Here is a 26,949-nt window from a genome sequence, read left to right as displayed (position 1 = left end):
CACTATGCCACCTCAAAAAGCTCTCCATCCTGCTCACTTCCTACTCCTGCCCTGTCCACCACCTCTACAACAACCTCCAAATCTCCCCCATGTCCCCTCATAGCTGACAAATCCTGTCTTGCAGATCCTAACCCCACCCTACAAAACTCCCTCTCACCACAACACACAGTCCAGAACATAAACAGGCCTGTAACAAAGTCATGAACCTTTCCTCTAGAAACCTTAGCCCCACAGAAATATCAGTCCTTTCCAAAGGCTTCACCTTTTGCCCCACTCCCAAATTCAGTCATATAGGACATGTTAAAGACCATCTCTCCTTCTCTCGGTCCCTACAGTGGAAGCACTTTTTTGCCACCAACCCTACCAATCGGTCTCAACCAGAGACCCATATTGAACCCCGCCTAACTCAGTTCACTCCTCCATCCAACCGTGACACACTACCACTGCCCCCAAAATGACCCCTTTTTAACTTTCTAGAATTTCTTAACCTCAGGCCGTGCCTCACCATCATTCTCCAAATCCCTCAACATGCAAAGTAACCTTACATCCACAGAAAGAACTGCAGTCCACCATCTAAAAACTGATCCAGACTTTATAATCCTACCTGCGGACAAAGGCTCCACCGTTGTTGTTTTTGAACCACAAGGATCACCTGGCAGAAGGACTCCGCCAGCTTTCAGATACTTCCACCACCAGCCTTGCCACATTGATGCCATTCCAGAAATACAGCAGGATCTCCTATCACTACTCATATCCTTAGGCCCATCCCAGAACCTCCCCCTGGAGTCCATCTCTCTACTCACCCCTACCACTCCTCACACTCCTACTCTCTACATGGTTCCTTAAGTCCATAAACCTAACCACCTAGGATGCCCCATCATGGCCGGTTACGGTGCCCCCACTGAGAGAATCTCAGCTGTCATAGACCAACCAACACCTTCAACCTATTACTCGGAACCTAGCCTCCTACGTAAAAAATACCAACCATTTCCTCCACCAACTGTCCACAGTTCCTGTCCCTTTACCACACGGTGCCCTGCTCGTCACTACTGATGGCACCTCCTTTTACACTAACATTCCTAATGCCCATACCCTTACCGCTATTGAACACTACCTTTCCCAATGCCCAACGTCTTCCAAACCAACAACCTCCTTCCTGCTTGCCATGACCATCTATATTCTCATGCACAATTACTTCTCCTTTGAAGGCATTACCTACAAACAAATCCGAGCTACGGCTATGTGCACCCACATGGCACCATCCTGTGCCAACCTATTCATGGGCCATGTAGAGGAATCCTTCCTAATCACCCAGAATCCTAAACCCCTCACCTGGTTCAGATTCATTGATGACATCTTTGCGATCTGGATCAAGGGTGAGGACACCCTACCCACATTCCTCCAGAACCTCAACAACTTTTCCCTCATTTGCTTCACCTGGTCCTACTCAATCCGAGAGGCCACCTTCTTAGATTTTGACCTCCACCTCAAAAATGACTACATCAGTACCTCTGTCCATAACAAACATACTAAACACCAGCAATACATCCACTTCAACAGCTGCCACCTGGTCCATACCAAGAAGTTCCTTCCATACAGCCGAGCCTCCCGTGGTCATCACATCTGCAGTGACGAGTGTTCCCTGTCAAAATATACTGAAGGTCTCACTGAAGTCTTTACACAACATAATTATCCTCCCAACCTAGTACAAAAACGAGTCTCCCATTCCTTACCTTTCCAGTCTTCAACCCCTCCCACAGTGATGTTCTGTCGACCACCGAACCTACATAATATACTCTTCCATCCTTACACAACTCCCACTTCCAACCCCTTATCTCATGGCTCATACCCCTGTAATAGACCTAGATGCAAGACCCGTCCCATACATCCTCCTACCACCACATACTCCAGTCCGGTCATGAACATCATCTAGCGCATCAAAGGCAGGACTACCTGTGAAACCACTCATGTGATATACAAACCAAGCTAAGCTGCAACCACTGTGCTGCATTCTATGTGGACATGACATCCTTCATTTCAGTGACTGCTTCACAGCCTGTGCCATATTGATCCTTCCCACCAACACCAGTTTTTCTTAATTGTCCAGGTGGATACTTTCTCTGCAATACATCCTATGTTCCCGTAACCCCCTGCCCTCAGCCTTCATTAGCCACTGTCCTCATCCATCCAGCCCCTTACCTGTTTCCATTCCAGCACTACACAGTCGTCATTCCACCATCACACTCAAGTCTTTTTACTTCTCTCCTTTTCCACTACTTCACCCTCCCCCAACTGCTGCTGCCCTCCGTCTAACCTGCAGTGCTTCAGTTTCTGCCACCCGCACCACATACTAGCCGTTGCCCGTCCCATACCAGCCTCCTCCTTACCCACACCCATTTGCCACTCCCATCATGCTCTGGTGCTGCTGCTTGTAGTGTGGTTTCAGTTGCCTGTGACTGCAGTCTTTCTGTGAGCTGGATTTGTGTGTGTGTGTGTGTGTGTGTACATCTATTGTTGACGAAGGCCTTAATAGCGAAAGCTTTATTTGTGACAGTCTTTTTGTTGTGTGTATCTGCGACTCAGCATCTCTGCTATATGGTGAGTAGCAACTTTCCTTTTCATAATATTGAGAACAACTTTTATCTGTTTCACTGAGCATCCTGCATTGTTTGTTTCAAAGGCATATCAACAAACAATTTTTAGGTGAGCTTTGTTAAGAATTTAACACACGCAGTTTCTGTTGGTAGTATCATGGCACTCGTTTGCAATAAGTTACAGCATGCCATTGGAAACAGAACACGTAAATATAACTGTTGTGCCAATTTGTAATGTGTGTTTTAACCAACAAGTTTACATCATATGTATTTTAGGATTATTTGAGGCCATTTACCGAAAAGCAGAAGTGTCGAGTTGTTGATAGGAACATACAAAAGAAAGAAGATTTGCTAACTTTCAGAGTTATCCATTGACGAACTAGAGTAAAATAAAACACACACACACACACACACACACACACACACACACACACACACACAGTCACACGGCTTGGACGGAGACGGCCTTTTCCTGGCTAGGAATGTGGGAGGGAGAGGTGGCAGATATAAGGGCTGGCAAGATTGTTGGGGCTGGTGGGAAGTTTCACACACTGAAGGCAACATGAATTGGGAGGGGCTGACAGGACAGATGAAGCAAAAACTGTTGGGTTGAGGGTGCGGGGTTACCTGAGATTGAGGCCAGGATGACTATGGGAGTGGAGGATTTGTTGCAAGGAAAACTCTCATCTGTGCAACTCAGAGAACTTGTTGTGGCGGGAAGGCTCCATATGGCTTGGGTAGTAATGCAGTCATTCAAATTAAGCATGTTGTGCTCAGCTGCATGGTGTGCCACCAAGTGGTCAACTTTGTCCTTGAGAACAGTTTGGCAGTAGTCATTCATCTTGGCGGACAGCTTATTGGTGGTAATCCCAAAGTAAAATGCTGTGTAGTGTTTGCAGCCGAGTTGATATGTGAGATTGCTGCTTTCGCAGGTGGCCTGGTCACTGAGGAGATACAATAAACTTGTGCAGGACTGGAATAAGAGGTGCTTCTGAAGTAGGAGGTTTTGGATCATTGAAAAATGACAGATATTAGATGAACGAGTACTTCCAATCATGCAATTTTGATATTCCTCTTACATTTTTAAAGGTATTATTCGTGATTTACTTCCAAAAACCAATGTACAAATGTTTACTTGAAATGACAGCATAACAAAATAAATTAATATGCTTCTTTGGTTACAACTTAACATAATGTGTTTTTTTAAATTTATTTCTCTGTTCGTGGTTTTATTTGAATGATATGCTTTTATTGTTTCAGGTGGCTTGAAATCATGGCATCTTCAGCTGACGTTACATATATACCCACGGAAAACAAAATTGTTATCCCCCAACGACGCCTTATGGAACCTTATTTCAGTGCAGCTTATCCAAAGTAAGAATAGATCTGCTAAAGATGTATTAAAATAATCATGATTGTGATTACGTAAACTTGATTGTAATAATGTGCCTTTTGTAATAATGTGCCTTGAAAGGGGTGAGTGGTAAAGCACATGACAATCAGGACCTGAAAATTCAAGTAAAGAATATGAGAAAATCATAGAAACAATTTTCCATTGACTACGTATCATTAATTATATATTATTAACGGGATGAATCTGTGCACTGTGCTCTTTCAGTTATTTTCAACTTCTGATATCGTTCCAGTTTCTTGCTTTCTATTGCTCCCCCTTTCTTGTGGTGCACATGCATTCTTTGCTTAGCATACTGCTGTAGGGAAATGAAAGATATAATAAAATGAGATGATGACTGTGACTGAATGGAGTAATATAAACAAAATTGTGATAGATAAATGAAAAGGGACACTAATGACAATTCTAAAGTGGAATTGGTGATGAAGGGGACTATAACAAATGGAATGTGCAGTTTGGTTATGCAGTTATTGACCATGAGGGTCTATATATAAAAAATCATACATTCAGGAATCAAACCACACAGTAAAATTGCAATGCAAGATTTGCTCTCTGCTGTTAATTGTGCATTGTGCTCACCTGCCTTTGTAGGCATTGCAGTGTGGGAAGTCAGGTAGTAAGCAACAGCTTTCCAATGATTTCCGGGAGCGAATGAAATACACCAGTAGCACAATTTACCGTTCTGTTGATTCATCCATACTCAAATTTCCTGTTTGCTTTGGAATTCCACCTGTAGCAGTGAGGAATGTCAGTCTGCAGTAAGGGAGATATGCACATTATTGTGGACACTCGTGTGCAGGCCAACTGCAGAAAATCACACAGCTTTATGAATGGTGAGAACAAAGTAATGCCTTTTATTAAAGAGATCATAGCATGAATTCATGAACATAATAAGTCATTCCACAAAGTCAGCTGGGAGAATTTCAGTGCAGTGGTGTAGCCAGATCCTTGCATTATGGTCCTGTTGTTACATCCTCCTCCCTATGATGAGCACTGATGGTAACCCCCCCCCCCCCCCCCCCCCCCCCCCCCCTGCTGAAGCTTTGCAGTCGTTGAATGGGTCTTCAGTTTCCTTGGACCCATCATTGATCTGCACCTCTGGACTGTAGTAGGGCTTCATATAGAGGAAATGGGTGACGTGTCTGCGCTTTTTGTCTTTTTGATGAGTGGTCCTAGTTCTTGACTTCATATGGGATGACCTACAAGCAAAGAAGGATACAATATGGCCCAAAGGTGGCTTTTCCAATAGCCCCACTTTCTGCACAGGTGTAATTAACCACAAGGTTAGATAAGATACATATAAAAGGTTATACATAGAAATAACATAGGAAAAGGGAAGAAGTTGTTACATACATTAAGACAGAGCGTAACTTCAAAAACATTGAGATAAGTAGATTTTATAGTGATCAGCACATAGAAGTGTATGCTTGTGAATTAGTGCTGAAAAATAGTTCACTTTTAATTGTAACCGTATGTAGATCCCCACTGGAAATTTTGAACTATTTATGAGGAATCTTGATTCTGTTCAGTGTTATTTGTTGGACAGCAGCAAGCAGTTAATAGTCTGTGGTGATTTCAGTGTAGATTTTTTTAAAGGATTCTGATAGGAAAACTGATCTGGAAACCTTATTTGGATCCTAAAATTTGGTATCAGTAATTAATTTTCCAACATGGGTGGATAACGATGGCAGGGCCTTAATTGGTAAAGATGAGAACAAGTTGGGATCCTGCAGTAGTTGCACACTACAAAAACTACTCAAAATTACCAAAAAACATTATTAAAAAAAGTCAGAGAACATGCACATTAAGTCAGAAATCAGTACTCCTGACAACAGGCTTACAATCACATGGAATGCAGTGAACAAGACAACATCACTATTGAACTGAATGGAAGGGCTATAAATGATGAGTCACAGCAGTATGTTGAAAATGCAGTCTTCATAAAATTCAGTCATATGAATGTATCATCAACTTCTGCTTGTGAAATTAAGAAAATCATACATTCTGTCAAAAATAAAAGTTCATCCAATTTTTATGATGTTTCCAATAGAGTACTAAAATTTTGTTCTCATGTAATAAGCCCAATGTTATCTGAAATACATAATGTATCACTAACTCAAGGCATTTTTCCAGAGAGACTGAAATATACCATTGTTAAACCCCTCTTGAAGAATGGCGATATGACAGATGTTTCAATAACTACCACCTGTTTTACTGCCGACATAATTTTCCAAAACTTTTGAGAGGATGATGTATTCTAGAATAGTATCTCACCTTAGAAATGATAATATCCTTAGCTAATAACAGTTTGAGTTTCAGAAGGATTGCTCTACTGGGAATGGCATTTACACATTCACTCACTGGATTTTCCAAGCATTAAATAATAAAATAGGGCCGGTTGGTATTTTCTGTGACCTCCCCAAGGCACTTGACTGTGTGAATCATAGTATTCTCATAGATAAATTAATGTGTATGGGATTGATGGTATAGCCAACCAATGTAGTCCAGGGACATAATTCTGACTGGGGAGAAATCATGTTTGGTGTTCCTCAAGGTTCAATCTTAGGTCCATTACTGTTCCTCATATATGTAAATGATCTTCCATCTAGTATACAACAAGCAGAATTAATTCATTTTGCAGATAATACTAGTATTGTAATCAATTCAAGTATACATACAGAAACAGAAGATATGGTAAACAAAGTTATTAAAAGTATCATTGACTGGTTTTCTGCGAATGGTCTCACCCTCAATTTTAAAAAGACACAACAGATTCAGCTCTGCATATCTAGAGGTACTACACCAATGGCAAGCATAATACATGGTGAAGAAATAATAAAGAAGATGGAAACTTTGAAATTCTTAGGCGTCTGTATTAATGAGGATTTAAATGGAGAAAACACATTTTGAAACTCGTAAAACATTAGTTCAGCCACATTTGCATTTAGAATCATTATAAAATCTTGGGAATAGAGAAATCAGTAAGTTGACATATTTTACATATTTTCATTCAATAATGTCAAATGTAATAATGTTATAGTGTAGCTCATCTTTAAGGAAAGAAGTCTTCGTTGCACAAAAACGTGCTGTAAGAATAATGTGTGGTGTTCACCCACGATCATCTTGTAGACATCTGTTTAAGGAGCTGGGCATTCTGACTACTGCTTACAGTATTTTTATTCCCTCATGAGGTTTTTTTTGTAAGTAATACACTACAGTTCAAAAGGAACAACAAAGGACATTATTACATTACCACAAGGAAACATGACACTCATTACTTTACATTAAGGTTGTCTTTAGCACAAAAAGGGATGCATAATGCTGCAACAAAAATTTTTGATTACTTACCCAGTGATGTAAAATGTCTTAACAGAAAGCAAAGTAAAATCTGATGACAAACTGAGAAAGTTTTCCTTGACAAGTCCTTCTGTTCCATAGAAGAATATCATATTACTGTAATGTGTAAAAGGTGGTGGGTAGGAATTATTAACTCATATCGGCATCATTTTTCTTGTAACTGTATTTACAAATTATTTGCAGTGTGAATGCAAAATTACTCGTTCCGCATCATTACATTCTGTCATGCAAAATGATCCATGTAACTAACTAACTTACTTTCTCCTGGGCATCCAGGGTTCATATGACAAGTCAGCTGCCTTGCATCTTCAGTCTTGGTGATGTGTTGAAACATTAGTAGTGTATACTTTATCAGTCTCTACCTTGGATTTGAATCCTGCAGTGTCTTGCTTCGAAATGTTGTGTGCAATTATCACAGTGGGCAGTATTGTATACCAATCCCTCTTTTCGACATCAGTGTACATCAAGAGCATATTTGCCAATGTCTTATTAAAGCATTCTGTGAGGCTGTTCATCTATGGATAGTTGGAAGGTGTCGATGAAATTACACATGGTGCTCTGTGCTTCAAAACAATATCTCCTTCAAAGAACTTTGCAATATCCAGAGTTTCACCAATTGGCATAGTGTTGGTGACAGCATAGCAGGTGAGATAGTCAATGGAGACTGTTATCCACCAATTCCCATTTGTTGACTTTGTGAATCTCCCACAAAGATAGATTCCAATTTGTTCGATGTAACTGCTGCAGGTGGGATTGGTCCCAGAAGCTCCAGAGGTAATTGTGGCATGTGCTTCCATCATGGGCGTTCCTTGGATTGACTCATGCAGTGTCTAATGGATACGTAGAGGCCTGGTCAGGGATTCCTGCATCTGATTCTGTTAAGTGTCCTCAGGAATTCCAAGTGACCAGAAATTGGAGTGTTATGGAAATACTTCACGAGAGCTGGCCATAATTGAGCTTGGATGGTGAGCAATCACTAGTGCCTCATTGAATCGTAGTTCCTCATATACAATGCTTCATCTATTAATTTGAATTCTCCTTTGGTTGTTTCCTCCTCCTTCAATGCTCCTGTGGTTTCCAGTAGTGCTGGATCTTCCCTCTGCTCGGTACCAATGTCATTTATTGCAGGGATAACAGAGATTTCATTTATAGAATCCTCATTCAAGAATTCTTTGAAAGGCAGTTGATGTCCTTGTGTTTGCGTCTGGTTTTTGTTTACCACTGTGACATCGTACTCGTAAAGCCTCAGATCCATCTTGTCAATCAACCTGACGGATCCTTCAGGCTAGTCAGTCAGCACTGAGAATAGTGGTCCATCACAGTGGTGAATGATGCAAAAATAAATATGGCTGGAATGTGTTGAGAACCCAAACAACTGCAAAGCACTTTTTCTCAGTTATACAGTAGTTCATCTCAAACTTAGAGAGTACTTTTGAGGCATAAGCTATTAAGTTTTCAGCATCTCTCTGAATATGCACTAGGGCATTCTCAGTTTACAAGGAGAAGTCATTAGTGTCTCCTTAAGGACAAGGAAAGATCTTTCTTGCACCTTGTTCCAGGAAAATTTTGCATCTTCCTGCGCTAGTTCTTGCAAGGGATGTGCCTTGGTACAGAAGTCCTCACATGATGGTCAGAAAAACAGTTACTTCTGTTATTTTCTCTGGAATGTGACAGACTTCATTGCCATCCAATAGATACCCTAAGATTCTTATTTCTTGTTTATGAAGAGGCACTTTTTATGATTCAGACGTAGGCCTGCAGTGTTAACACACTTGAACTCGGTTGTGAAGTGGCTTAGATGTTCTTCGAATGTCTTTGAAAAAACAGCAATCTCATTCAGATAGTAAAGACACTTTGTTCATTTAATGTTTTGAAGCGCTCTGTCCATCAGATGTTTGAAGATGGCTGAAGAGTTACACAGTCCAAATTGCATAAATTTTAACTCATAGAGACTATCAGGAGTTATCAACGCACTTTTTTTCCCTGTAGTCTGTGTGCATGTCCATAGTTGAGAAATACTTTGCTCCTTACAGCAGTCTAGGGTGTCATCAGTGCACTGCAATGGACTGACATCTTTTCCATATGATTTTGGTCAGTCTTCAGTAGGTGGCACACAAACAACACTGTTGTTATTGTGCACAAGGACTGAAGGAGAGGACCAAGTACTCTAAACGTTCAGTGATGTCATCTTGCTACATATTCTGCACTCCCTCTCAGATTATCTGTCATTCAGCCGGCAATATTCTATATGAGTGCCGGCTAATAGATGGATTACCACCAGTGTTGATATGGTGGTGTGCCATGGCCACTTGGTCTGTATTTCTGCACTCTGGATTTCTAAGCATCTGAAAACTGATACAGAGAATGGTTATCACTCGCAGACATTGTTCCTTGGTCAGGAAAGATCCTGTTGATGGTTCGATAGTTGCTTCCTTCACTGTGTTGTCTTCTGTGGTGTGTCTTTCGTGATAGCACTAAGCTGCCCTTGTGGTATTGGTTTGCTTGTCCTTACACACATACCTTGGCTTGGGACATGTCTTCTTTGATTCCTTTCAAGTGATAAATGTTTTCAGCTTCTACCAGGCATGTAAGTGTGATCTGAAGAGAAGCCAGGTTGATGTAGAAATTCAGATTCACAGTTTGGCATAGAGCCAAAACATTCTGTATTTACAACTGTGTCATTTCCCAGCGACAATGGGCACTGTACTGCTACACAGATTTGATGTGGAGTGTCACCAAGTGTTTTCTTCAGTTTGGCCTGGAATTTGTCCCAGCTATTGAGCTTCTCTTCGTTGTTCTTCGATTGTTGCTCGGCTGTGCCATCCAAGTAAAAGTACACATTTGCCAAACACATCGTGTCATCTCACCTGTTATATTTGGCAACTCAGTTTAACCATTTTAGCCATTCCGTAGCATCCTGACCAGTGACTCTTGAAAACGCTGATGGATGCCTGATGTGCAGCTGACCGCATGCTGTTTTCAAATCCATCCCTGTCATGAATATATAGATCTTAGGATCAATGTACTGCTTTATTCCAGTACTTTCCATGTAGGCAATGGCTGTTACATTGCCAAAATGGGACAATGGTGATATATATGTTTTGAAGTTCCTGGTATCTCCTATGCACAATGTCATGTCAAAACCACAATCAATTCCAAATCTGAATGTAGGTTTCTCTGTTAAGTATGGCATTTACCACTCAGAGCACATATATATTATGAACACTAAATATAGCCACAAAAGAACTAAACTCCTGAACAGAGAGTGAAACCATTTAATCACACATCAAATATACCAGGATGCTGGTATTTATGCAAACATCAAATATTCTGTAAGTTACAAATATAAGCTATATCAAAAACCTTTGACAAATGATAAATACTGCATAACAAATTTCATCCAGCTATCTACAGCACACTCGCATGCGATGCAAACTGCTGCTCCACAAGGCATGCTGTACAGCTAATGGCAATATTTATTATTTTTAATTATATGTGTCAAGCATTTAGATGTACCTGAACTGAGTTTGATAAAGAGAACATTAAATTATTTTGCTCTAGTTTATATGATGCTCTAGTTTACTGTACCTATATGCAGTCCATTATTGTTTATGGACTTGTTAGACCAATGCACTTAAAAGTAATGGATAAGGTGCAGCATTAGGGAATTAGATTGGCCACTTGGGACATTAGAATCAGTCCCTGGTCTATCCTAAAGCCGATGATTCCTCATGATCATCATCATCTTCATTTCCCCTCTATCCAACATCTGGTCGGGTTGGGCTATCAATTGTACTTTGTCACTTAACTCTGTCTTTCCACGATTCTCCTGCCACAATTTGGTTCCATAGCAGATTTCTCCTCCTTAAACTCATCTTTATTGTATCAATCCATCTTGTTCTCGGTCTTCCTCTTAGCCTCTTGCTCTCAGTCTTGTACTCCGACATTCTTCTTGGTATTCTTCCCTCTCCCACCCTCTTCACATGCCCAGACCATTTTAATCTATTCTTTTCAATTTTCTCAGTCAACCTCTCCACCCCAATTTCCTTCCTACCATCTTCATTTTTCACTCCTCGTCTTCCCTAGCATAGTTCTCAGAAGTTTCATTTCACTGGATTGTATCCTACTCTCCTCTCTTCTAGTCATAGTCCAAGCCTCTGAACTGTAAATTAGTATGGGTGTGAAGTATGTCTTGTGTAACACCATCTTGCACCTCATTGGCACTTCCCTTCCCCACACCAAGCTCCACACACACTGGTAAAATGTACTACTCTGTTGTATTATTTTGCCAATTTCTGTCTCCAAATGAGCATTCCCAATTGATACACTTCCCAAATATTTAAAGTTGTCCACTATTTCAATATCTCATCCCTTAATATGAATTTGTCCCTTGCCCTCTCTATCTGCTCTGGTTACCACCTTGGTCTTGCTTTTCTCCATACTAAATTTCATTCCATATTTTTCGACCTTATCATTTAGAATGTCTGTTTGTTTTTGTATCTCCTTACTCCTTTTTCCCCACACCACAATATTATCAGCAAATAGTAACAGCTTCATCCCCCTTCCCCTATGGGCTTCTTTCAGCTCTTTTACTATTTCATCCATCACCATTATAAATAGTAGTGGTGATATCAGACTTCATTGTCTTAGTCCCATAACATTCTTAAATCATTCAGTTCTTCCAACTGGTATCTGCACACAACTAGAGCTTTTTTCGTACATTGCCTGGATGACTTCAAGTGTTTGCTTTCCAACTCCCTTTCCCTTCAAGGTTGCCCATACCTTATTTGGTTTCTTCTGTCTGTGGTAAGGGTTCCTGTGTGCCTAATTCGTGGTGTGTGCTGCTCAGCTTTATGTGTGTGCAGCTGGTTCACACGGCATGTTGGAAGCTGCTGATGTAAAACAGCTATATAAAGTTGTGCTTCTTATGTCCCTCCATGATGCCTTGCATACATCCTGGTGTCTGCCTGAACATGTGCACCCAGATGGCAGAACCTTGGTGATACCATGGCACAACCTGCAGGCCAGTGGTGTGTGGTACCAGGTGTAAAAGGTTGAAGGTACTGCATGGCAGAGACCTGTGCAGTACCTCAGCCAGACTTCACCAATTGATATAAGTTGCTTGATAAGATGCCAAACAACTGGAAAGGGAATCCTCTCTAGGTACCACTGGGACTGCTTTCTATAGTTGTGATATCCTGATCAACCACATGACCTCTATGTTTGATGCCCAATGGTGTGTCTGCCAGCCGCACAACCTTTGTGTTTGATGCCTAACAGCATGGTGCGACGTCAGGTGCTAAATTTCATTTTGACAGCAGAACACTCAAAATCCTCTAATTTGAGCTGGCAACTATAGTGTAAGACCAGGATGTGCAGCATGCCCTCAATAGCATAAATAGTGGGTACGCCCCAAACTGTAGTGTGTGACAACCTGGAGGACGAATCAGCAACACAGGAAGTCAGACAAGGCATGTATCATCAACAGCCACGTGGTCCCCATTAGGAACCGTTGATGTCCCCATGCATCCAGTCTCATGCATACTCGGGTACAGGTCATGGAGAAAATTTTTGTGGCTGGGCCACCTGAGTGTGTGCACATGTTGAAAAGGCAAGCTCTGTGTGCTCGATGGTGGAATCAGTTGATGGCCTATGGACATGTCACCGTGCCTGTGGTTTCATGCCTGACATCCCCCACTGGAACACATACAACATCTGCAGAATGCATTGTCGTGACAACATTGGGCTAACAACTGTGCAATTCTGATCTTCTGCAATGCTGAGCTTATTACAAAGTTTTAAATCAAGGGTGTTTCGGAAAGTAAAGATACACCATACGCCAGAGGAACAGAAGAGTTTTGGCGAGCAAGTTGGCAACGCTGGTGTTAACCTTGGATCGTTAGCTTTCTCCTCGCAGTCGTTCGGCAGTTGAATGTTGCTTCTGGTTGGAGTAGGTCGTGTTTAAAATGGCTGCGCCAATTCAGAATCCCGCCAAATGCGAAGTGCGCTCCATCATATGTTTTCATCATGCAAAAGGTCAGTGACCAGTGGATATTCACAAAGGAATTGTTTCTGTTTATGGGAACATTATAAATCGACAAAATGTAACGAAATGGTGTCATCATTTCTCTGAAAGTAGGACTGATGTTCATGACGAACAAAGAACAGGTTGGCCATCTGTGATCTTTGATGCCCTTCTTCGGAGAACGGAGGAAGCAATTCGTGCGAATAGATGTCTCACATTGAAAGAATTGCATCAGATCATACTGGACGTGTCAATGACAACTGTTTATAACATTGTGACTGTCAAGTTAGGGTACAGGAAATTGTGTAGGGGCTGGGTTCCAAAACTGTTAACGGAAGAACACACAAAGAAAAGGATGGGCTTTGCACTCGACTTCCTCACACTCTATGCTGAAGCAGGTGATGAGTTCCTTGATCACATTGTGACAGGTGATGAGACGTGAGACATGAATCCAAGCAACAATAAATGCAATGGCGCCATTCGAATTCACCAAACGCCAAGAAATGCAAAATGTCGATTTCAGTGAAGAAAATCATGGCTTCTGTTTTTTGGGACAGACAAGGCATTCTTCTGTTGGAATTTATGCCTCCTGGAACGACAATTAATGCTGCTGCATATTGCCAGACTTTGAAACATCTTCGAAGGGCAATTCAGAACAAATGCAGGGGAATGCTGACAAGTGGAGTCTGCTTGCTTCATGACAATGCTCGGCCTCACACAGCGCTCATAACCAAAGCACTACTCAAACAATTCAAATGGGATGTATTGGACCGTCTGCCATACAGCCCGGACCTTGCACCCACCAACTTCCATGTCTTCAGTTACCGGAAGTCACATCTTGGTGGAAAATCATTCCACGACGATGAAGAGATCAAAGCTGAAGTTGAAATGTGGTTCCGACAACAGGCGGCAACCCTCTATGACTGTGGAATACAAAAGCTTGTGCACCGACTTAACAAATGTTTGGATAATTGGGGTGACTATGTCGAAAAATAACAAATAATCCAGTTAATAAGATGTAACTGACGTTTTCTAAATAAATGTTCTATTTAAGGACTGCGAACCATTGTATCTTTACTTTTTGAAATGCCCTCGTACATCTGGTGCGCTGAGTCTGACCATGCAGCAAAATATCCAGATCATCCTGGCTGGATCGCTTGAATTACTCTGCGCGAGAATGGATTCTTGCTTTGAGCTGGCATGACTTTCCACACTGTGAAGTCTTGTCAGGAAAGGCAAGGTGTCTGCCTTTGCATGCTCTGAGGTGGCCTGTAGTGAATTTCAAAGGAATAAGTACTCAGAAATAAGGACAACTGCTGTAAATGCTGTGCCATTCTGTTCGGGAGCTTGGGCCAGGGTCCAAACAGTGAGATGAATGATTTACACTGTGTAAGACAATGGAACTTTATTCCATACAAGAAAATGTGGAACTATTTTACTCAATATATATTATTGTGAGTGCCTCCCTCTCAATCTGAGGGTAATTTCTGTATGATACTGGCAAGGGCTAGGAGGCAAATGCAGTAAGCTATTCCAAACCATCAGAATTTCTGTGTGAGAACTAAGCACCAAAGGTGCATTGAGAAGCTTTGATGGTCAGATTCAATGGCTTATTTAGGTGAGTGAAAGCAGCCAAACACGGAGCAAAAGTGTTTTTTCAATTGCTGGAGTGCTAACTCATTTGCCTCCAACCACACTAACTTCTCTCCTTTCTTGAAAAACTGATTTAAAGGATGACAAAGGTGAACAGCCTGAAGAATGAATTTCTTGCAGTAATTTACTTTCCCTAAAAGGAATGTAACTCCTTAATATTCTAAGGAACTAGCAAATCTTCTGTTGCTGCAATACACTCTGCCATTTGTATGATACTGTCCTTATTTAACTCGTGCCCAAACCACCGCAATCTAGACGCAAAAAAGCTACATTGTCTAACCCTCACTGAAAAACAGCCTGCAAATTTTGCAAACGCTGTTCTCTCACGGTGCAATTAACCCAAATGTTGTCCAAATAGTTGACACAGCACAGAATTTTTTTGATAAGTGTTCGAGAAAACACAGAAATATTCCTGGAGCTGAATCTATCCGAAATGGCAAACAGTTAAACTGGTACATCCCAAAACGTATTTAATACCAAAATCTGCTGAGACTCAGTGTCCAACAGCAACTGCAAGTATGACTCATTGAGGACAAATTTTGGAAAAATACTGTCGACTGGCCAACTTAGCCAGCAACTCCTCTCATGGGGCATGGGCTGAACATCTATTTCACTCTGTTCATTGCTTGTGTGTGTGAAAAATGTCACAAAGTTCCCATATCACAACCATGGGCATAGCCCACTGGCTTGATGAAACCTGTGACACCACTCCAAGCTTCTGCCGTCTGTCAAATTCCACCTTCACTATATCCCGCATAGTAAATGGCACGGTGCAGACTCGACAAAACTTAGGAACTGCTGATGGTTTCAATGTTATGTGGGCCCAGGCTCTTTCAAGTAGTTGATCAAACGACTGCGGCAATGCCTCCAAGTTCTGATATGGTCTACCTAAGAGGTGAGGTTAACTTTATGAACTGCTTCAAATCCAAAAAGAATGAAAGCATCAAGGCTGAAAATATTTTCTGCCAAATGTGAATCAACAACCATAAATGTGACCTGGTGTCCACTTTTCTGTGTTTGGCTCTGACTTAACAGTTGTCTCCACAAGAGAATCCACGCCCACTATGAGGTACTACTTGGTGTGCTGAGAGTGCTGTCAGTAACTAAGTTGATTTGCCCAGCTGAGGCCACTGTGTCTAACTGAAACTTAGTGCAACACTCAGTGATCTCCGAGTCCACTATGATATGAAGTGCCTGAAGACCTGCAGACATTCTTGCAGGCTTGATTGTGTGTATGGGAACTTTGTTCCATGGAACTGCTCACAGTCATTTTCTGCATCAGCTGCTAAATATTCTGGCATATAGCAGGCATGACAAGTTGGAAAGAAATAGGGACAGTGTCTCCTCTCATGTAACGACCAGCAATCTTGGCAAGACAGCTTGCCATAAACTCAGCAGATGACTCACACTGCAGGGATCAAGAGAAGTCCCCCACAATTGTAGCCAACTGGTGCTGGGACACAGGAGAACCCCACTGCTAACATGCTTGACCAACTGACTCGACAGCATGGTCACTAAAGCCTGAATTGCTGCCGCTGGAGACCTCTCCTGCTGTTGCGAATTGTCAAGTTTTGCCACATGGCAGTAATCTGAGAGCACACATTGCACTGCAGCAATGAACACCTCAGATTCTGCTATTTGTCCTACCTCTTCTAACATCAGATTTGAATTTGCTAATGTTTTGATCTATAGTGCCCTATCTGGCACTAGCTGTACCAGTACAATGAAAATTAGATAGTCTGCGTAGGACATGCTACATTGTTAACACACAGTATAACATCTACACGTTAACCCCTATATGTTAGCTATCCTTGTTGCATACAACTGTCCGACGTGCTTATGTCATTCTGACCATAGTAGTGCATGCAGCTCTGAAAGTTCTACTTTTTCAGGGTCTTGAAGTGGCCACTCTGATTTACAGTCTCAGTGATCGTCTGTGATAAACACCAAGTGTTGACCTAACCGGTGAGAAGACAGTCTGAAAGAACAGTCAGGGGCAAGCTTGGAGGTACGAGGACATGGCAGTGCAAAGAATTCACAACATGAATCCAATCAACCAAAAGCCAAATTAATGAGAATCCAGGCTAATGTTAGCACATCACTGACTTCAGAGTATGTATAATACAGGGTAATCATAAAATGTCTGAAACACTCATAGGAATGTTGCAGGAAAAGTTGTAATGAAACAAATATTAAGAAAAAAATTCGATGCTATACACCGTTTATGAGTCATTTATCATTGAAATTAGCCAATTGGAGCATCGCGTGCTCCCATTCATGCGGCCTGCCAGGGTCGGTGTTGCCCAATGAGTGCTTTGTTTGGTTAGCTGAAACTTGAATTTGTGCACGCGCCAACCCGATTGGCTGACTTCAATGCTAAATAACTCAGAAACAGCCTAGTGCATCGAATTTTTTTCTTAATATTTATGTCTTAGTACAACCTGCTCTGCAACGTCCCTATATGTGTTTCAGACTTTTCTGACCATCCTGTATATCTTCTGTATCTGCTTCCATAGTATTTAGTGCACAGCTGTATGCTGTGCTGAAGGCAAATTGCTTCAAAACATCCATGAAAGCTCCAAAGTAGGGACAGACAGGTTATTATGCTGGGTACCATTTTTATATAGGAATCTGAGAAAATAAGCAAGCATGTAAGCTGAACAAAGTGCCATTGCTTTGAAGGCAACTCCAAAGAAATATGCGTCTGCAGGAGAAAGAGTGGCTGGAAATGAAGGATAACAGATCATTGTAGTTGAAAGCTTCTATTTAGATGTCCCATACAGAGAATTATCCTTTTATGTGTGACTTTTTTACTTCAGCCAGGAGACTTGCTAGCTAGTGGTGCTTGTTGTGTACATATTTCAGTAAACCTTACTGAAAATTTAAAGGGGAACCTGTCCTCAAATTTAGCTAACTGTAATGAGCATGACATGTTTTTTAAACTGTTGTACAAGGGTTACCCAGAAAGTAATGCAACACATTTGTTTTTCTCAGCCGAAAACAGTGTTACAAAAGCAAAACATTATGCATATATTATTTGAAGTCTCCCGAGTGAGCACACCAAGTGTCCATCACTTCAGACAGATAGCATAGCTGCAGGACAGTGTCAAAATGGCACCTGTAGGTGACGTACATTACAGACAAAGTGCCATCATTGAATTTCTGACTGCAGAGAAAGAAACTTGTGCAAATTCTATGGAGCACCTGCTGTTGACAGAAGTACAATTAGTCGCTGGGCACAGAGGGTAAGGTTATCAGAAGGCAGTTCGTTGGAGCTCCACAATCTACAGCAGTCAGGGAGACCATCCACAGCTGTCATACGTGACCTAGCCCCCTTGGATTTCCACTTGTTTGGGCCATTAAAGGATGCCATTCATGGAAGACATTTTGAGGATGATGAGGAGGTGATTCACACAGTGAAGCACTGGCTCCATCACCACGACAAGGATTAGTACTGACAGGGCATACAAGCCCTTATTTTGCCCTGTAGGAAGGCTATAGAGCGGGATGGAGATTATATGGAAAAATAGGGTGTGTAGGTAAAACACCAGTCTTTTGTGTGTGTTATTCTCATTATATTCAGTAAAGAATTCTTGAAGGAAAAAGATGCAGTGCATTACTTTCTGGGCAACCCTCGCATATTGTCTGAGATTTTTTCTCAAGGAGGATCTCAGTGTAGAGATTAGTTGGCTACACACGTTTGACGGGGAGAGGTGAGAGGGATCATTTGATACAATACACCATCCACTACAGTTAGTTTAGTGCTGAATGCTGGGCGTTCCTAGCAACAAGTTCTGACAACATATTGTTGTTTGTGATATTTTTGTGTGTTAACTTGTTTTCGTACCCATTGTAGGAAACAAACATGTGAAGTGTCTGGTAAGATGATGAAGGAATGGGAAGATGAAAGTATCCATATAAAAATGTGCTGGAACCTAGGGAAATACTTAATGGTAACAACTGAACTGCTCAAACAAGCATACAGAGAGGACTTAATGACGCATGTGTGTTACTAAAAGTGGTTAATCATGTTGATGAAGGTGGAACATAGTTACCATGAGTAGAATGTTTGTATGATGATCCATAGAAATTATCAGTCAGTGGTCCAAGAGGTTGCTAATAAAGGAGACACCAGTTTAGAATAATGCCACGCAATTTTAAAGGACAAGCATCACACAAACCATGTTGTTGTAAACTTCGTGCATCTGTTGGTGAAGAACAAATAACCAGAGAATAACTTCACTGTTAGTCAAGAGAAACTTGAAAGTGCAAATGCTGATGATATCTTCCTGAAGAACAAAGTGACAGGAGATGAGACATAGGTCTACAGCTACCACATGAAAATAAAGGTGAAGTTGTCACAATGGGCTGGGAAAGTGTTTCCTTACACCAAAAAAAAAAATGTAAGTGTCAATCCAATCCTATGGTGCCATTTGTTGTGGTCTTAAATTGGAATACCATAGTGTATTAACAGTGGATATTATGTGGCCATATGGGATCAAAGAACTATGTTAATGAATTTATGAGAGCCTGTGGGTAGAAAGAGTGTCGCATCATGACAGTGTAGCAGTTAATGCATTGCTTCTGATACACAGTGACACAGCAAAGCATTGCACAACTATAGAGCCTGTTCTCCTAAATTTTTGCAGTTGATTTGTCCTGTGCCTCAGATTCAGAATTGTGTTTAAAGGACGTAGTTTTCAAAGCACAGATGAGATCTACGTGAAGTTGGTTAGAGGACTATAGCCTACCTGAAATAATTCACTCCAGGAATCATGTCACTACAGGAAAAAATGTGTGTGTCACTATTTGAGGATATTACTTGGAAGTGGCTGATTTTGTTGCAAGATTGACAATAAAAAGTTTATATCGCGTACAGTAATTCCTGGGCCCCTCATTTTTGTTGTTTTAAATATCTTTACTTTTTTTACCTAATGTTTTTGAACATGACTGTCTTAAAATATGTTCTTAAATGTTTTGCCAATTTTAATAACTTTTAGCTCATCATAGTGATTCCTCAAGACTTCATTGTTGTGGAATGTGCACTCCCACCCCCTCCCCATCCCAAAATATATTCTTCATAATCATCTGAATAACTTACCTGTTTGACTATGTGGAATTTACCCATTACATGGAGACAAATTTGATCCACTGTTTCAGAGTATAACGATATGTATCACAATATGTTCCATTATTACCTCTTTGTGTATTGCAGGTCTGTTCTCTATGGCCGACTGGGAGTGCAGATATCTCGTGGAATAGTGTGGGGTGTCATCTCTCCCTGGGGAGCTCTCCACACAGCTGGAGGGTCTCTGTTGCTGCCATACAATCCTGAAGTGGATCAACTTGTGCAGGCAGTGGCCGATCCAGTTGCCTGTGTGATGAAAGTTTCTGCACAAGTTGCAGGTGCTGATGATATGCTTGCCAATAGAACTGCCCTGACAACAACCATTGAAGTTTCTGCTGTGAGAAGTGCTTTCGAAGTATGTATTTTTATTATGTGATCTAACTGTCATTCATTGAAAAGTGAGCTGAGCATTTTTGGTAATTGAACTGCACAGTATTAATGCTATTTCTTGTAGTGTGTGTGAAAATTTTAATAAAAGAGAATGCCTCATAAATTGTAATGTCATATTGTAGAAAGATTACTGTACTGAACAGGTATTTCCTGTACTTCAAGCATGAAGTAAGTTCGTATACCTTTCCAAGAACTTGGAAAAAGTAACTTCAGCTTTTATTCATCTGCAATAACAGAAATTGTGACTTACGGATTCTGGCTAATTCTTTGACTCCCTTCCTGATGGTTATTAAAATTGCACCTACAGTTTTTCTATAGATCACACATTCCTTTTTCCTTCTTCTCCTTTTTTCTGTAAACTTTTCTTGTTACATATAGAATTCAAGCTGTCTATAAACGTACACATTTAAAGATTTTTAAAAAAATAATGTAACTATGCTGTTAAGATTTGCTCAAAATATTTTTTAAAGATTATGCAGATAGTGTCTTGCTATTCTTTAGATATGTATATTTTTCATAAAAATCCATCATATAACCTTTTTATGGGTCTAGGGAATTCCTGAAGCCCTGTGTGTGTGTGTGGGGGGGTGGGGTTTCCTTTTGAAAAAAATTGTTTTATTGTTTCTCAGAATATTTTTACTCTTTCTCATAATACCAGTCATTAAAATATAGAGACTTTCAGATGTGTTGAAATGCTTCTGAAAACATTTTTTTCTACTTTGATGTTGGTACCACAACATGGTTTTGGAAGAATTCAGCAGTTTCTTGAGGTGATGAAAATTGGTGCTTGTGAATTCTTTATGTGACATAAGAGAACAAAAAAAAAGTAGTTAGATAATATATCAGGTGAATATGGGCACTAAGACATTAATTCAATTTTTTCTCCCCCAAGTAATGAATTGTTTGACTGTTTTACCATCCTATAAAACAAAGGTAAAGTTTTTTTACCTACCGCCCAGTTTTGTATCTCTGATAGTAGCAAAATTTTCTAACCACCCACTGGTTCCACAGTGTGGTGATTTATACAACAGGGAAGTAACTTTATTTTATAAAATTTATAAAGCAGATTTACTGCAAATGAAAGTATATAATAAAAATTAATTAACAAATACTTAATGGCAAAATTATATGAAAACCTGAGGAAAATGTTTTTAAAATCCCTGCCACTTACTGTCAGTCTTGAAAATTGACTACTGTCACTCTAAAGCAATAATATTAAAACATTTACATCTGGACCTAGGACTATTTCTGTTGCTGTAAAATAACAGCAGTAATTTTTCCTTTTGACAATATAACTATGTTTGAAGTAATTTCAAGTTAGCAACTCTTTGTACTCCACCTACTTTTTGTGAATATTAGACCACTATTAAATAACACTGTTTACATATTTAATGTTAAAAAAGACTTTCAGTTTAATATTGACCTATAATTTGAAGATAAATTACCTTGCTGAGGTATACAGGGAGTACATAAATTCCCATTATAAACTTATAGGACTTGCAAACTGGATTGCGTAGATAATATTTTGAATTGGAACCCATTTCCAGAAACATACCGTTTCTGTGCTACAGCCATTTGAAAATATGTTGGTAACACAACCACTTTTATGGATAATTTATTACATGTGACTTGGTACATGACTTGTTCTTCAGTTCCACTCATTAAAAACCAAAAAAATTCTTGAAGCTGTTGTGTAATTTTGGCAAAAAGGGTGTTTGATGGAGTCAGGTGTTGTGGATAACAATCTTGATGTAGGCTGCAAGCAGCTCTTCCTTTATCATGGGCTTTGCCATACAGAAGGATCATGTCGGTGTATTCTGCAAACATGAACTCAACCACATTACCCTAACACTCACATGTCAGTGGAGCTTGAACCAGGGCAGAGAGGTAGGATAGATGTCAAATGACATCAGCCAATTCGACATAAGCACGGTGCCCCCCCCCCCCCCCCCCACTATAACTACCTTGTTGCATACGTACCGAGTAAACATGTTTTCAGACAGCTATATCACAGAAATGGTACATTTTTGAACATGGGTTCCAGTTCAAAATATTGTTTACTCAGTCCCCTTTGCAAGCCCAAGAAGTTTGTAATGGGAATTTCTGAACATCCTGTATGCATAATGTCAATATTTCAGTTATGAACTTTTATTACAAACACCTACATTCAAGCACAACTTCACATCATAGTAATTCCTAGCAAAGCACTGTACTGCTTAAACCAACCTTCAGGTTGATTACAGTTTTACCTCATGGATGAAAGCAGTTCCCGTGCACAGTTGTCCATATGATCCATGAAAGCCAGTAAAAATGACAGAAAAGCAAAATATTACTGGTCTGGTAAATAAGTGAATCTTGTAAAGCTTCATTCTGGTTTATTGAAAACAGCAGCATTTATTAATCAGGTATCATATCCTATTAGTATTTCAAAAGTAAAATTGCAAAGTGGTTCATTCATGCTATCTCTATATATATTGTGCAGGACCCATTGTAGTCATAAGTCTATGCAGTTTCTTTGTAATTACCATTTATACATTTGTCGGAATTTTTTTTTGAGAAGTACTTCAAAGATATGTTTGTGAAATTATGTGACTGATCTATTGTAATATAATAGCTAAAACATTAAGTGAAATAATGTTTGACATCCATTCAGTTATGAAATTGTGCCCTTTTAGTGTGTAATCTTTGTTTACTTTTTTAATTACAGGCTTTAACTGAAATTACATCTAAGGATCCGCATATCCATCAGCCAGCTTTGGAGGATTATGAAAGTGAACAGTTATTTTTTGTGTCCTATGCTCAGGTAAGGAGAACAGCTTTTTCTGTATTCATAACTGTTTTTCCCCCCTGTGGGTCTGGGGATTAGAATAGGCCCGAGGTATTCCTGCCTGTCTTAAGAGGTGACTAAAGGGAGTCTCACATGTTTTGGGCTTATGTGATGGTCCCCTGTAGGGTTTGACCTCCATTCTCCAAAATTTTTCCGAAGAACAAGCCAATTGGGGAAGGGCGCCTTACATGGTGCATTGTGTCCATTGTGCACTGAGAGCTTTAGCCCACTTTTACATCGTCCTGCCCATTCTCCATCTCTTGGGCAAGGACACCTTCCTGTGTACGTTTTCCACCAAGCACTATGCAGTGTCGCATTCTGCGTTGACAATGACCATGGACTTCTTTGCACCTGATATCCAGCACGGTAGCCGGTCTGTTGTGGTGGGGCCACCTTGTACTCTGTTGGTTGTAGCCCACTGACCACACAGGGATCTCTCTGCTGATGCCTACACCGTTAACTCTCCACATTTGCCAAGGGGTAGATGCCCATCCCCTGGGGCATCGGGACTCTCAGCAATGGTCATCCTGCCAGGTGGCCTTTGCTGCGGCTGGGTGGCACCTGCGGGGAGGGCCCCTGGTCGGAGTGGGTGGCATCAGGGCAGATGACACGCGATGAATCGTAGTCCATCATCTCTTGCTATTGGTGAAACACCAACCGTCTCTAAACATTCACGAGGTCAATTCAGTGCACTGAAGTATGACTTCAAATCGTTCCCCTCCCTGGCCACACCATGGGAGGAATATCAGGCTAAGGATGGCAGCGGATCTTATTTGGCCCGGTACCTTGTATGTTCGATAGCTGATGGGGAATCTTTCATGACAATGAAGCCTCAGTTTCTTGTTGAGCATTTAGAGGACAAGTTTGAGGAGGTGGAGGGCTTGTCCAAAATGAGATCTGGGTGTCTTGATCAAAACAGCATCCTCTGCCCAGTCACGGGCATTATCCACTTGTGACAAGGTGGGGGATGTTTCTGTAAATATCATGCCCCATAAAAGCTTAAATATGGTACAGGGTATCATATTTCACAGGGACCTGCTTTTGCAGCCTGACGACAAGCTGCGCACCAATTTAGAGTGCGAGGTGTACATTTCGTCCTGCGTGTCCACCAAGGATAATCAGGTTGCCACCGGTGCCTTCATCTTGGCCTTTGAGGGTGATACATTGCCCAAGAAGGTCAAGGTGATGGTCTACTGCTGTGATGTAAAGCCCTATATCCCTCCCCCGATGCGGCGCTTTAAGTGTTGGAAGTTCAGCTGTATGTCTTCCCGCTATACTTCCAGTGTCACATCTCGAGATTGCAGATGCCCATCACATCCCAATACTCCATTGCCCCGCCTCCCATCTGTGTCAACTGCGGAGAGCACCATTCACCTTGCTCGCCAGACTGCAGGATTCTCCAGAAAGAAAGGAAAATCGAGGAGTACAAGACCCTAGACCGACTGACCTACACTGAGGCTAAGAGAAAATTTGAATGCCTGCATCTTGTGCGTATGACATCGTCTAATGCCACCGCTACAACACTTCTGGCACCATCAGCTCCGCCAACCCCAGTCACCTCTCAGAGCCAGAAGACTACACCCGCCCCTTGAAGGTGGGGGGCCATTTCCGTCCCAGTTGCTCCTGCACCACATACTTTGGGAGCAAAACCCCCCACCCCCCACCCCCACCCCAACCATCGGGAACGTCCGTCCCCACTTCTAAACCAGAGAAGCATAAGTCTTCTTTTGCTTCCCTCGCTAGGAAGGGGTCCCTTGGGCCACTCCCTTCCCAGGTTTCTGCTGGTGGGAAAAATGACACCCACCAGTGGCTGAAGAGCCCAAAAGCAGCTGGTCGTAGGGCTTCACACTCATCCTCACGTGGTAACATCGATGTGATAGTTGAGCAGGTGACTACAACAGTTGTTACTGCAGCAGAAAACGCGATCCCTCACGTTTCAGGGTGCCCGAGGCGTAAGGCAGTCCCTTAGTAGTCACCAGAAATCACTGAAGCAATGTCAGCGAGCTCTACAGCACCATAAGCGGCACCCTTCCCTGGAGCACCTCATAGCCTTTAAGCGGCTCCGTGCCCGCCTTCACCAGATTATCAGATGACGGAATCAGGAATGTTTGGAGAGATATGTCTCATCCATTGGGTGCCATACGTCGCCCTCCCAAGTCTGAGCAAAGACCAAACGTCTTTTCGGGTACCATACCCCCAACAGGTGTTCCTGGTGTTACCATAAATGTCGTGTTATCTACCGACGCAAACGCAATTGCCGAGCAGTGTGCTCGAGCCTCTGCATCAGGGAATTACTCCCCAGCCTTTCACACTCACAAATGGCAGCTGGAAGGGAATGTCCTCTGGTTCACTACACACCACAGTGAATCCTATAACGCCCCACTTATAGAGTGGGAGCTCCTCAGGGCCTGCGCACGTTGTCCCGACACAGCTTGTGGGCCTGATCGGATCCACAGCCAGATGATTAAACATCTCTTATCTCACTACGAGTGACATCTCCTCATCATCTTCAACTGGAGCTTGTGCGATGGTGTCTTTCCATTGCAATGGTCGGAGAGCACCATCATTCTGGTGCTCAAACCTGGTAAAAACCCACTTGATATGGATAGCTATCAGCCCATCAGCCTCACCAATGTTCTTTGTAAGCTGCTGGAATGTATGGTATGTCGGCGGTTGGGCTGAGTCCTGGAGTCCCGTGCCTACTGGCTCCATGTCAAGGCGGCTTCCGCAAAGGTCGCTCTACCACTGATAATCTTGTGTCCCTCAAGTCTGCCATCTGAACAGCCTTTTCCAGATGGCAACACCTGGTTGCTGTCTTTTTTGACTTACGTAAAGCATATGACATGATCTGGCGACATCATATCCTTGCCAGATTGTAGGGGGGGGATCTCCGGGGCTCGCTCCCGATTTTTATCGAAAACGTCCTGTTGCTCCGTACTTTCTGTGTCCAAGTTGGTGCCTCCCATGTTCCATCCATATCCAGGAGACTGGAGTCCTGTAGGGCCCTGTGTTCAGTGTCTCTCTCTTTTTAGTGGCCATTAATGGTCTAGCAGCAGCTGTCTGGCCCTCCGTTTCACCTTCTCTGTATGCAGATGACTTCTGCATTTCGTACTGCTGCTCCTGTACTGGTGTTGCTGAACATCGCCTACAGGGAGCCATCCACAAGGCACAGTCATGGGCTCTAGTCCAAGTCTTCGAGTTTTCAGGTACAAAGTCGCGTGTCGTGCACTTCTGTCGGCGTCGTACTGTTCATCTGGATCCAGAACCTTACCTTCATGACTATTCACTCACTGTAGTGGAGACATATCAATTCTTAGGACTGGTTTTTGATGCTCAATTGTCATGGCTTCCTCATCTTCATCAGCTCAAGCAGAAGTTCTGGCAGCACCTCAATGCCCTCCTTTGCCTGAGCAACACCAATTGGGGTGCAGATCACTCTACATTGCTATGGCTCTACAGAGCCCTTGTCCAGTCCCAAATTGACTATGGGAGTCTGGTTTATGGTTCAGCAGCACCCTCAGCATTGCATTTACTCGACCCTGTGCACCACTGTGGGGTTCAACT

At 41.8% G+C, this 26,949-nt stretch overlaps 1 protein-coding gene across 1 annotated transcript in view; it reads left to right on the top strand.

Annotated features, from left to right (window-relative positions):
• The window catches only part of LOC124606266 (endothelin-converting enzyme homolog), a 630,503-nt gene that overhangs the window by 572,105 nt on the left and 31,449 nt on the right, over positions 1-26,949 (top strand). Inside the window, exons 12-14 of the mRNA XM_047138244.1 lie at positions 3,855-3,968; positions 20,256-20,523; positions 23,266-23,361. Coding sequence (XP_046994200.1) covers positions 3,855-3,968; positions 20,256-20,523; positions 23,266-23,361 — 478 coding nt within the window. The remainder of the gene's footprint in view (positions 1-3,854; positions 3,969-20,255; positions 20,524-23,265; positions 23,362-26,949) is intronic.

The sequence above is a fragment of the Schistocerca americana genome, chromosome 3 (genome assembly GCF_021461395.2).
Source record: "Schistocerca americana isolate TAMUIC-IGC-003095 chromosome 3, iqSchAmer2.1, whole genome shotgun sequence".
Lineage (NCBI taxonomy): Eukaryota > Metazoa > Arthropoda > Insecta > Orthoptera > Acrididae > Schistocerca > Schistocerca americana.
Note: the sequence above shows the minus strand (reverse complement) of the source record. Positions and strands in the feature narration are given on the sequence as shown.